General features: G+C 36.3%; 1 protein-coding gene across 3 annotated transcripts in view; it reads right to left on the bottom strand.

Annotated features, from left to right (window-relative positions):
- Window positions 1–601: 601 nt before the first annotated feature.
- LOC139743330 (uncharacterized) overlaps window positions 602–14039 on the bottom strand; it is a 33036-nt gene continuing 19598 nt past the window's right edge. Inside the window, exons 5-11 of one of the 3 annotated variants that reach the window (XM_071653820.1) lie at window positions 13386–13526; window positions 12149–12208; window positions 11772–11933; window positions 10033–10197; window positions 5518–5554; window positions 4957–5027; window positions 602–2810 (exon numbers count right to left, since the gene is read on the bottom strand). In XM_071653820.1, the coding sequence (XP_071509921.1) occupies window positions 2533–2810; window positions 4957–5027; window positions 5518–5554; window positions 10033–10197; window positions 11772–11933; window positions 12149–12208; window positions 13386–13526 (914 nt within the window). In that variant the 3' untranslated portion in view covers window positions 602–2532. The remainder of the gene's footprint in view (window positions 2811–4956; window positions 5028–5517; window positions 5555–10032; window positions 10198–11771; window positions 11934–12148; window positions 12209–13385; window positions 13527–14039) is intronic. The other 2 variants (XM_071653822.1, XM_071653821.1) reach the window with 2 other exon arrangements.

The following is a 14039-nucleotide window of genomic DNA, read 5'->3' as shown; positions in this document are numbered from 1 at the left end:
GTCTTCTTTTACATTATGCTAAAATTTGGTATCATAAAACGGGCAGGAAAGTGTGTTTTTTAGCAGTTTATCTCGAACATGTTTGGTAGAATAGTGTGATTATGTGTGTCTTGAGAATCCCTTTTTCATTTCTGAAAAACCTTGTCCACACTCTTCACTTTCAACTCTAATAACTTTTGAAAGGATAAGGCTACTGCTTTGAAAGTTGGAATTAATTATGAACAGAATGTGATAATGAGGCGTGCTTAATTTCACTTTAATCTGATAATCCCTTCATTGTCGTTACTCTGGTGGTTTACTTCCTGTTTTTTGTCCCATTCATCGCACAGCCAGCACGGTTTGGTAAAGATTAAGTGCTTGAATAGACACTGTACTTCAGAGCCTCTTTTCTCAGTTCACACTTTTCCTGAGTTTGTGTTTTCTTTCCAATATTTAGATAGGTTAGGAGAGTCCATTTGATTTGAGTTATACATCATTTTAAAGCTTAAAGTCTGCTCTTTCAGAATATGGTCTTAACTAAAAATTCATGTCTGGCGACTTTTTGTTTGTTTTGAGGTGCACAGTCACATATGGTTGATTTGATACATTGATCCGAATTATTTGTAGCAATTTGAAGGATTGTTTCCATGTTTCGGGGGAACAATCCCCCTCGCATTCACATCTGGGGAGTAATAACCATTTATCTAACAATGATGAAAAGGAACAACTTCTAAACACAGGAACTGGCAAGACATGACTGCATAGTACTTGGAAATAAAGGTGCAATAATAAGTATGTCCCTATATCTAAATTCATTTACGAGATTCATTTCTCATTTTCTCCTGTGATCTTTTTTTTTTCACTTTGATTGGCTCTTATCTCGGTATATCTCTACATTTGATAATTCATGAAATACTCTTTTATAACTTATTACATCCAAAGTTATCCAAAGCAATCACTCTCATTATTTTCGTAGTTAGATTTGAAATACCTGTACATAGAACAATCATAAAAGTTAAAAAAGCAGCACTGCGTCATTGGCATATAAACATCATGCTGAATATTCAAAATATAAGGTACAATATTTAGCACTGCTTAAGAGAATAGAGGGGCAGGAAATTAACTTGGCTTCATATAGTTAAACGGGAATTTCTTAGTCAACTGATTAAAAAAAAAAAAAAAATCTGACACTTTCGCTGATGATTCGGTATCACAGTAGAACATTTCACACTACTTTAGTTTTAATAATAGAATATATTTACCTAATTTATTATAATGAATAACACATGGCAATAAAACAATGCGCCACAGCAAACCAATCACGCATAGTTTCAAAGAGAATTATAAGTCAAAATAGGAAGTGAAATCAAACAGAGGAAAACAAGCTACACTCTTTGCCTATATCTTCAAATGACGTTTCTCTAATTATCTACATGCGATATGACAGAATACAGGGCTGTCTGTCTTTATGTTGTTCTTTCTTTGGTTCTGAAAGGTATGTCTTATTAACTCATATATGTGGACCACGAATTAATTTATTCAGCCAGCTGAATGAGAAGACAAAAATTGCAATCAAGACTGTTCAATATAGGCAAGAAGTACAAAAGCGATATAAAAAAGTATAAAAGCAATATACAAGTACACAAAATAAAAATTCATTTACACAATATCACGAACATCCAATTAAAGCTCAGCATCTTTGCAATGAAATTAAACAAAAAAGTGTTTGGACATCGGTCGTGGTGAAAATATTTCCGATCTGATCAATATAGGAGCTACATACAATGATGGTCACATACTCAAGTGTAAATAAACAAGAGCCAGGAAAAACGGGATGCGTACATGTATGCGTAAATTGAGTGATTGAGTTTATGCTCGTAATCATTGTTGATTCCTCTATAAGCAATTCTTCGAAATGTCATGCATGCGATCTAAATGGTAACATTTTCATATTAAATTATTGTTATACATAGCGCAAAGCACTTTTAGAACATTATTAAACATATCTACACTTTTTGTTATTTTTCCAGTATAGGACCTAAATGAACTATATTTCAAGCCAAATTGTGTTCCAAATTAGAACTCCATGTCAAATCACATCATCGCACATGACATCCGTGTAACATAGATATAGGCAATTATTCATAGATATGGTACATGTCGTTCAGTCTATACAGTCATACTTCAGTTGTTAACAATTATTACATGTATATCAAAGATGATCACTCGCCGATTAAGAATACTATACAATGCCTTGTATAGTGTACAATAGACAGTAAAACTTGAAGAGTATGATATGCCTCAAGCTGCTTTTTGTTTGTTTGTTTGAACTTTCACTGCAAGGAAGAGAATAGACAAATGCTTGGCGATGAATATTGAACATTATCGGTTATTATGTGTAGTAATCACCACTGGTTTTCCTTCTAAAGTGTGTGCGTGTGTGTGTGTGTGTGTGTGTGTGTGTGTGTGTGTGTGTAGTGTGTGTGTGATAATGAGGTTCCCGACGAATCTCTCATGATTGACGTCGCCGGGTTCTACCTACCTATACGTGGGTTACTCGGTTTTTATAAAGCAAGACCCGCAAACCTGCCATCTGGAACGATGTTTGGGCATGTGGACCATGTTGTCGTCAGCCACCTGTAGTAGCTTCAAAAGAATGTCAAGGAAGGCGTTCTTGGGTTTGTCGTCATCCGTTTCTTGGAGGATGTTGTCTACAAAGAAGATTTTGTCGTCCACACCCCCAATTGCGGTTATTTTCTCCTTGATTTTTGTGTCATCCGCACTTCCCTCGTCACCATTTTGGCGTGTGACTACAAACACAGGAGTCGAGGCTGAAAAACGAAACAATATTTATAACCACTATAGCTTTAACCCGTATGTTATTATAGTTATTGTAATAATAATAATATTATCATTATCATTATTATCATCATCAGCATTATTATTATTCGTATTTTTATTATTATTATTATTATTGTTATTACTACTACTACTACTATTAATGATAATATTACAGTACCCACCCGACCCGTACGCGACTAGTCCCGAGTATACCTATTCATGTGCCTGTGGGAAATCAGCTGGCAAATCAGCCCTACCTGAACGGGTAGCGAACGGGTAGCCCTCTAAACATACATGGCCGCTCTCCCTATTGGTATTTCTGTCATCCAACAGACCTGGTTTTACTTCTTCTGCATCGTTGTTGAACACACATTGCTAGCATGATCCTACCTCCGTATCTACATGTATGTCCTTTAGAGATGTACAGTATTGGTGGAAATGAGAATTGGGCTTTTAACTTTTTGCGAGATACCAAGAAAACATTTATGAAATAGAACAGGGCATAATTATCATTTAAGAAGAATTCAAAGTTTATTTGATGAAAATCGAGTTTGGAATGACTGAAACATCCAAAAAGTAAAGGTACCAAAACTTTATAATATCTTTAAGGTGTATGGGGATGGGAGGATGAGGAATGGGAGGAAAGTGGGAAGGATTGGGTAAGGATGTGGATGTGGTGTAGAGGGCGGGGAGGGTGTTGGAGATGAGAGGGACGGTTCCTTTTTACTTACTCGCCCCAAAGTGCTCTCATGTCTTAGTAATCATGCAATAATGGTTTCGTACAATATGTGTACAAATGTATATTGATTGTCGCGGTACCGCGTCGAGTCAAACTAACGGCTCGTTCGAATTTGTCAGAGCCCGCTCTGCTCTGGTACGAAGCCATTATTGCATGATTACTAAGACATGAGAGCACATTGGGGCGAGTAAGTCTCACAGTGTTAGTTATATGAAAGGTACTTTGACCTGAAACACAAACTAAGGCAAGGAAACTCAGGGAAACTTTTGAGGTACCAAAACTTTATAATCATCTTTAAGGTGTATGGGGATGGGAGGATGAGGAATGGGAGGAAGGTGGGAAGAATTGGGTAAGGATGTGGATGTGGTGTAGAGGGTGGGGAGGGGGTTTGGAGATGAGAGGGACGGTTTCTTTTTTTTTTTTTTTGAGGGGGGAGGTAAGGTTTGGGCGGTTGACGGGTTGGGTATGGTGGGAAGGTGGGAACGAGGGTGTGTGTGTGTGTGTTTTTTTTTTTTTTGCTGTTGTTCTGTTCTTTTATTTATAATAGAGATTCCATTTTCTGCTTTTATTTTTAGTGCTTGGCTAATACATGTGTGCCTTTAATTGCACATGTACTTTCTTTCTTTTTTAGTTAAAAAGAAATTGACCGGATAATTGATCCTATTTTTTTCCTGCTTGATTTCTGCCTTGAAATGAATTGAATAATTATTCTTGTTTTCATGAAATATGATTCGTACATGCATGAACATTTATGATAGATGGTATGTTTATATGTTATTTTTCAAACTGTTATATTTTCAAAGGAAATGGAATTAATAAAAAGATCACTGAAAAAGAAAATATCAGATTTTTCTTTTTGATATAGATACTTAAGTCTATTTCATATGTATATCACCGACAAGACTTAGTTTGGGTGAGAAAGGCTTAATCTAGCTTTACAGTTCGCCCGACCTTTTCTGCTAGTGTTATCCGATGTTGAGGTTGATGTTGAGGTTTTGAGATATTAAAGATAGCCGCCAAAATGGCTGCCAAAATCTGTCATATTTCCGTCATATTTCCTTATTTGAATTGTGATAATCAATTACACAAAAATTAAGGTTTTATCTCAGTTCGAGGGTGCTGCATCCGAATCGGGATGAGGCAAATCTTGAATAGAGGACTTATCAGATATTCCACAATTAAAAAAAATGAAGACCGCCAACAAGTTGTTAAAAAACTGAAATACACATTTTATGTTTTGTTACAAATTTTGGAAAATCCAAATGATTTATAAACATTACAAAAAAATGCATTCACAGGATTCTAAAGAAGGAACGCAACACATGTATCACCTCTCGTCATAAGCTATCCCTCTATACAATGACATCACAATTACTTTACACATTTATACGACTTACAAAGTTTGCCCTTGATGTCCTCGACGAACTTGTTGAACGTGCCTTCATGGGGCGCGATGCCCTGATTTCGGCTGCAATAGATAGATTACTAATCACCATAAGATTTGAGACAAATTACTAATGAACATAAAATGTGAAACAATTATATGCGTAAGTAAATAATTTTACTGTGAAATGATTATATTAGGGATTCTTGGTACATCTCCTTTTTTAATGTATTTTTGTAATTGTATTTTTGTAATATTTTGGACTAAATATTAATTTTCTGGTAAACTGTGCGCTTGAAACATCCGTAAAAAGCCTTATAAATGTATTGTATTATTATCATTGTTGTTTTTATCTCCTTATGACGAGCAACGTTAAATTTTTATTTTTATTTCTGTGCATTTCTTAACACAGTGTATCACTTAAACGTAAAATGTCTGATAAAGATAGCTAAAAGCGTTCTTCCTGTATTACAATTCATTTCTCGCTAGACTTATATAATGAATAACAGAAAATAAGCGACCACACGCTAACAGAATGACCAATAACGATAAGTTAAGGTATGATTTCACTCACCTTAGAACAATAACTGGGCAGCAGATGCGCTTTTTCTCTGCAGGGAGATGATGATATTGTTGCAAAATAAGAGATTCGGTTTTTTAATTAAACATCCCCCATAACAACAACAAAAAGGTAAGCAGATATGGATGGCATTGTTGCACACAAAGCCATTATTTCGTAGCAGATTTAAAACTTTTTGTTGTTCTACTTTCTCTACGTTCAGTCGTGAAGCACAGACAACATTTACTGCATCACACATGGTACTGGTACAATATTAAATAGTTGAATACCATGCGTAATGAGTAGTTTTACATGTCTTATGTTTTTCAGTATTTTCCTACGCAAGGCATGAAGGCCTCGTCATTAGCCAACGTTTCTGGTCCCCCCCCCCCCCTTCTGTTTGTCGTGACAAATATCATTATTGGTTCTAAAACTCCCTTAGGTTTAGTGCGAGTATATCTAAATTGGTATGTACTAAAATTGTCGGAGCGGCAACCTCTCTATAACGACCTCCTGCATATACAGTCAGTCGTCACGCCGTATGCAAATTAGGCATAATGAGGTTCCGTGTGCCAGTGTTTACTCGATGCGCATGACCGTCTCGCGAATTTGAGGTTTCACGGGATTCTGCGAGACTCTGTACAAGCTCCAATACAGTTGCCATGCAATTAGCGCTAGTGTATACGATCTCGACATGGTGGGGTGAGTCCAATTACCCGTTTCGTACTCTTCATTTTGATACAAAATTTGTCCGTACTTGAAAATATGTTCAATGTTTAATCTCTCGTTAAAATTACCTTATATTTTGTTCGTAGTTTTGATGTATTCCAAACATAAACCTCTATTTTGCTGGATCCTGGCTGGTATAAAACTTTTCATACTCTATTTTTTTTTCTTAAATCGGCAGAGGAAGCATGTACCGATACTTGTTTTAAAAATCGAAAAGATGCAATATCTGTAAGTTACTTAAAAATTCGTTCAAAAACTGACTAAAAAGTATTCATAATGTAGAGCTGCCAACATTGAAATGCAATTATCAGGGAGATTGTTCAATGACATGCTTCTGATTCTATGCTGGTTCATAATTGTTCATTTCCAGAGAGTCTTCTGTGGAATCGGGAATCCCCCCCCCCCAAAAAAAAAAGAAGAAGAAGAAGGGTAAATTAACATTTTAATTAATCACCCTGAAAAGAAAACGAAACTGCTTGCTTCATGAATCCAGGCCTTCGGGCTCTAGAACAATAATAATAATAATAATAATAATAATAATAATAACAATAATAATAATGATAATAATGATATAATAAAAATAATAATAATAGTAATAAAAACATGTGGCATGATGAATAGTTCATCACATTATTTAAGATTAACATTCATACAAATCACCAGTAGTCCCCAGCTGCAGCTTCCAAAAAAATAACAATTAAAATAAAAAATACATGGATAAATCATAATCTAGCGGACATATCATCAAAACCAGAAATATAATTTGAAGGAGTGAGAATGTCCAAGGAAAAAAACAGACACAAGGTTATTTTATTTTTTAAACCGTAACTTGCGAGACAACTTAATGTAAAACTAAACATGACAAGAAAATCACAATGGAACATTTCAGAAAAGAAAAGGCATGAGAAACATCGTAACACAAATAATAGTATACGGGACTAACCCCAAGTGTTCGGTTTTTTTTTTTTACAACGTGTGAAATTTCTGACGTGCTCGTATCTGCAAGTAGTCAAACAAATTACAAATCCATACGAACACAAAATGGCGAAATCGAATCCTTAAATAATTATCTACGAAATTTTGACAGAATATTACAGAATAAACCTATTATATACACGTTTAAGCCGAGTTTCAGTCTTCGAGACCCGACACAGGAAGTAAAAAAAAAAAAAAAAAACACAGTAGCAGACGATGTGATGACGTCATGCGACCGTCGTTTCTGACCAATCACGATCCAGCATTGTACGAAGGCGATAATGGACGATTTCGAACAAAGAGCGATGTGACATACTGTTGTAATTTGCTGGATCCCATGAGGTATAAAAGATAGAGTGACTTGATATTTCCATATTTTGAAAATAAGATAATCAAGTATCCTACTTATTTAGTTTGAAAGAGATGAAAGGTGGTAAAGAATGTATTTGACCCACTTCTTTGGGGTTTAAATTTTATATTTCCAACGCGTGAAATTACTCGTATTTTTACCCTAATTCCCTTTCCAGTATTATCAAATCAATGTCATTAAATTAGACCTTAAGCTTTCTTCTTTCATTTAATGTAAAAATAGCTATAAATGTTATGCTGGGGCTGCACAATAATAATTTAAAAAGAACACTGCACAGCTAATTATGTATTCATGACCGCTCCGAGCGTGCATACGTCGAGATTCGCACGCCGTGACGACTGACTGTATAGCAAGGACTGAAAAATCCACCCCACGAAATTGCTAAGTCCCTTTGTATGGCGGTCACCTGCCCAACGCTCCCAGCGTCCACTCATTTTGTATCCCATGGTGACTGTCTAGTTCCGTATAGACTTAGAGCAAGAAATATTTAGCAGAACCAATAAACACTGATAAATCAGCCATGAATACCTAGGCTTTTACGTTCATTGCGTGAATTCTAGTCATACATAGCTATTCTACATCATTTAGAAAGTAGTCGAAATGAGAGCATTAAGCTACGGTCACAAAGCTTCGTACGAACGATGCGTTCGTACGAATTCTGGAGTTCGTAGAGATTCGTAGAGATGGGGCACAGATTCTTTCGGCCTTCTTACAAATTTCGTGTGAACGCTGTTTAGTTCGCAAAAACAACTAAAGACCTCTTAGAGAAACAAAATAATTTTCAGTAATACAATGGCCGTAGAATTCGTACGTTCTTCGTAAGAATGCCTTGAGTTAAGGCTCGGTCAAAATGCCTTTACGAACTGCTACGAACGCCATACGAACGATTTTTAAACGATTTTGTAAGATCATCTTAAGAAGACCGTACGAAACCAGCGTTCGTAGACTATTCGTAGACCGTTCGTAAGTTCGTAGCCTGGTCGATGGTCGTGTCCAAGATTTTTTTCAACTTCGTACGAAACCCTCTCTTCGTAAGACGGCCGTATGAACGTCGTACGAACATTGTAAGAACTACGCAAGATTTTTTAGGATCGAGAGACAATTCTAGAAGCCTTAAAATATTTTTTTAAAAATCGTGAAATCTTCTTACGAATGACCTAAGAGTGCCGTGAGTTGCAGGTACGACCAATTTACGACAAAAAGAAATCGTAAGATGCCCGTAGGTCTGATGATAGAATAACTCAAGGCATTCTTACGAATAACTTACGAATTCTACGGCCATTGTATAACTGAAAATCTTTTCGTTTCTCTAAAAGGTCTTAAGTTGTTCTTGCGAATCAAAAAGCGTTCGTACGAAATTCGTAAGAAGGCCGTAAGAATCTGTGTCCGATCTACGAATCTCTACGAATTCCAGAATTCGTAAGAACCGTAACATTCGCATCGTTCGTACAAAGCTTTGTGACCTTAGCTTTATTCTTTCGTTAGACTTACGGCCATCTTACGAAAGACGTAAGAGCCCTCTATGAACAACTTAAGACGTTCTTACAATCATTGTAAGAATTTAAGGCTTCTAGAATTGTCTCTCGATCCTACAAAATCTTGCGTAGTTCCTACGATGTTTGTACGACGTTCCTACTCCCGCCTTACGAAGAGAGGGTTTCGCACGAAGTTTAAATAAAATCTTGGACAAGACCATCGACCAGGCTACGAACTTACGAACGGTCTACGAACGGTCTACGAACGCTGGTTTCGTACGGCCTTCTTAAGAAGATGTTACGAAATTTGCTAAAAATCGTTCGTACGGCGTTCGTAGCAGTTCGTAAAGGCATTTTTGACCGAGCCTTATAAATGTACAGAATCGTCAGTTTGATAAAGGGTTAAGAGTGGGGCAGATATGTCGTTGTATGTGAAGAAAAAAAAAAGATGCTAAAAGTCAAGTGGTTAGACGGCTTGTTTTACGGCGAAGTGCTGCATTTTGTCAATCATGTCTATGAATGGGGCAGATATGTGGCAAAAATTGGTGGGGGTGATCATGAGAGGTATTTATTTACCAAAGAAAAAAAATATGGGTGCTTAATGCAAACTTATTTCCTTTCTCTCTCTCTCTCTCTCTCTTTAAGAATTAGATGTGGCATTTTATCGTATTATACAACTCAAGGTTTGAAATTCAAAATTCACCAACCTGTCTTTGGTGGCCATTTTCCCTTGGGTGATCGCTAAAGACAGTTTTTACTTATAGCGTATATACATGGTAATATGCGTGTATATTAGAGAGAGAAATAGAGTTTAAGCCCATTGTCGCCACTTTAGGTATGTATGTATGTATATGTTATATATATATATATACATATATATATATATATATATATATATATATATATATATTTATTTATTTATTTATTTATTTATTTTCATATATATATATATATATATATATATATATCAAACTGACTTACGCATGGTGTCGATTACATTTGACATTGCCTCCTTGTCATTAGCAGGAAGATCAACAGTATCTTGAATCAAGACGGTTCTTTGTGGGGTTATTTTGTAGAACCTTGGCTTGAAGGTAGCACCCTCTCCCGACTTTGCCTTGCCCGTTCCGATGTGAGGAAATTCACCTGTTGTTAGAAGGGGAGAAAAGAAACCAAGAGGGAAATCTGGAGGCAAAAAAAAAAACAACAACAACAACAAAACAGATAGCAAGGTCTCCGTTTGCATGGAGATTGCCGCAGGGAATGGAACTTCCATTCTTAGCAGTACCAGCTTTTACCATCATCCAAGATACGTTTATGAGTATTATTACTAGTATGCTTCATAGGTGCATATCGATAATGGGCATACTGTGTATAATATTATATACGATATTTAGATAAATTACTATTTACCACTCCACTGACTGTTTTCTTTGTAGAGCAACGTCATAAGCATGAATTATCCCAAGTCACACAACCGTAGAATAAATGTGACCGTGCATCATAAAACGAACAAAACGTCGCACCCCTTGATTTTACGTCAGGACTCAAAACAGGTGAAATGGGTCAACTGAGTCAATCTTGAGTTTTTCATACAATGTATTTTCTGAAAGAGCTATCTTTCTTCTACATTATTCTTTAGTTTGGGATCATAACAGGAATGGGAATGTATGATTTCCACAGTTTTTCTACCACCTCCTTTTGGGGGAGAGCAGAATGATCATTAGACTGTTAGAGGCCAATTTTTCATTTCTTGAGATCCTTTGTACACTCTTCACTTTCAAGTCTAATAACTTTTGAAACGATAACGCTACTGCTTTGAAAGTTGACATTAATCATGGATAGAATGTGTCAATAGAACATGCTCAATTTCAGCTTAATCTGAAAATCCCTTCATTGTTGTTGCTCCATCGGTTGACATCCTGTGTTTTGTCTCTATCATTGCGCAGCTAGCCCGGCTTGGTGAAAGATTTAAGCGCTTGAATAAACCCTGTACTTCAGAGTCTCTTTTCTCACTTAACACTTTTCCAGAGTGTGTGCTTTCTTTCCAGTATTTACGTAGGTCTGGGAGTCCATTTGAATTGAGTTATATATCATTGTAAAGCTTAGGATCTGTTCTTTCAGAATCTGTCCTTAACTAAAAATCCATGTCTGGCGACTTTTTATTGGTTTTGTGATGCAGGGTCACAAATATGACTTTCATTATCATTAAAAAATTACAATATTTCCTACAAATGTCAGCACTCTTTAACACGAAATAACAGTACTATCTGTCATTTTTCTTTCCCTGCACATTGCTGCTTGCATTTTTAGATAGTGAATTGAAAAAGAGAAAATATTATGACAATGAAAGGAGATTCTTAGTTTTGGTTGAGTCGGTGTACTTATTAGTTATTACTAACCAGATTGTTAACCGAGGCTAGAAAATGAAAAGAAAATGAAAAGATGATGAATATAAGACAGCCAAACAACAACAAAACAAACAAGCAAACAAACAAGCCGTGCACTGTTTCGTTGTCATTCTTTCCTTCACATAAAGACAATATACCCGACATATTATAACACTAATTAATTTCTTCTTCTTTTTCTATCATACTAGATATAAACGTTTCATGATGTGCGTTAGTGTTACACAAAATCTAGGACGTGATAAAGGGGTAAACGACAGCAGCTACACTGGTGCCCGCTCAATCGCAAACGTCGCAACTTCGCCGACTTACCTCGCACACTGTATATGAGACTCTTTATGAACGACGACCGCCCTGCACCTGCTAAGCCGTACACGGCGAGACGTGCTTTCTTCGGTAGACGCCTTACAGTTGTTCCTTGGTCCTCCGTTGCGCGCGCTCCCGGTGTGTAGCTTAAGACTTGTTGTCGTTTAGCTGACGTGAAGTACATAATGCATGAAACAAACAACCATGACAAATTAATGTAGTTCGCGTTGTACTCTATGGAAAACATTTGAACAACTTTTTGTTCCACCTATTTCTCAATTTGTCAAACAGCTTGTTGTTAGTATGTGTATACTAATATCACGAAAAATGTGATAAATGAATATCTGCTGTATTAGGCTGTTTATATAATCAAATAACCCTACCTTGTAATTCACTTTGAGGAAGTTCTTCAGGGCCAGCAACTTTCAGCTTCGAGCGCGCTTCTGGCGAAAAAGAAAACACATTTGTATCAGTCCAATCGTGGTTGCACAATATAATATGAATCAAAGCGATTTATTCAAACATAAACTGTGGGGAACAAAGCTAGCTTAAAGGGATAGTACAGTATTGATGGGAATGAGAATTGGGGTTTTAACTTTTTGTGAGATACCAAGAAACCACTTATGAAATAGTACAGAGCATACCATTTTAAGAGACATTCAAAGTTTGTTAGATGAAAATTGGTTTTGGAAATCTTGAGGCATAAAAAACCCCGAAGTAAAACAAAGCAACTCTAATACAAGGTGGCCCTGTTTTTATTAGGAATGCTCTTCTTGGAATATCTCAGCCATTTCAGAACTGATGTACATCAAATAAACGGTGCATCCCTCTTGGAATTACATGCTCTTCCATATTTCATGAGAGGTTTCTCATCATCTCACAAAAAATATTAGAAACCTGAACTTAGGTCTCAACCAAAACCATACCATCCCTTTAAATCCTAAAATGCAATACAATTGTAGTGGAAATCAAACCAATACACAAAGAGCATACAGTTGTAAAGAATAAAATACTTCGGGCGGTGGATGCATTATAAACAAAAAACACTGCCGTAAAAATGAATAAATAAATAAATAAATAGATACATAAATGATTAATCAATCAAATAAATAAATATTGAGGAAATTATGATAAGAGAATATATTGAGGTAATTATGATATCACCACATTCGCATCTTAACCCCCTCCCCCTCAAGAAAGATCATACCTATCTCACATGAATTAACCCGTTGAGGACGGGCTGATTTTGCTACAACACACATTTCTCAAAGACACATGCCCGATTATACTCGGGACTCTTCCTCAACGGGTTAAAGACCTCCAGTTTTGTTATTACAAATATAGCAAATACAACGTTGATAATATTATACGCATGACTGCAGTGGCGGTATCCAGCCTGGAGGGGGCTTGCCTGATGCGACCCCACCATCTTAATTTTTTTCTTATTGTGTTAAATAAAAGAAATAAAACATTTCTTTTTCTTTTTGTTATTCTTATCTGCTACTTTGTTTCGTTCTCATTGTTAGCGCCCCCCCCCCCTCCCTTTACGGAATTCCTGCATCAGCCCCTGTGATAGTGTAAAGTTTGTCACAAAACAATAATGGTGCATTGTTTTGTTACCTCTTAGCGTGCGTATAAGATAAAGCACACCACAGATGAGGGAAACGAGAAAGAGAACGAGCACTACAATGACAGCGATGAACCCGTTCGTCGACCGGCATTCGCATAGGGGTGCGGCTGTCCCAATTACCTGTGGATCTGCTGTTCAAGAAGAAAACACTAAGGTGAAGCTGCTTATGTAAATAGATGGTTAAAAAAGTTTAAAAAAAGGATAAAGGTAAATGTAGGCCCACAGACCACTGGTAAAAGTAGGAATAATTATTATTTTGTGTTTATGCATGTTCTTTGTATGTAGAGAGGGAGAGAGGAGACGGAGGTTATTTGAACAGGGGTTATTCTGGCCCCCATTTTTGTTTTTATTTATTGTTTTAATTTTTTTCTGAGAAGAGAGAGAGTTACTGGTTGTTCTTTGTATATCTCAACTGATATTTATATTTGTGTGAGTGCGTAACTTTTATATGTTTTAGGTTTTTTTTTTCTAATTTAAGGGTAGCCAAATGAAAAGTTTATAATCATAATTTTGATACATACATTGTATATATTATCTTTTATTGGGGATTAGATTAGCGATGCGATTCGGCAGTAGTTTGTCCCTTTATCTGGCATATTTCGCATAATCTTGAATTTAGTGTGATCTTACAGGCAATCTCCTTT

Source organism: Diadema antillarum, unplaced genomic scaffold (genome assembly GCF_040938485.1).
Source record: "Diadema antillarum isolate AM-2024a unplaced genomic scaffold, OU_Dant_1.0 seq00001069_RagTag, whole genome shotgun sequence".
NCBI classification, from domain to species: domain Eukaryota; kingdom Metazoa; phylum Echinodermata; class Echinoidea; order Diadematoida; family Diadematidae; genus Diadema; species Diadema antillarum.
This window is presented reverse-complemented; position numbering and strand designations above follow the sequence as displayed.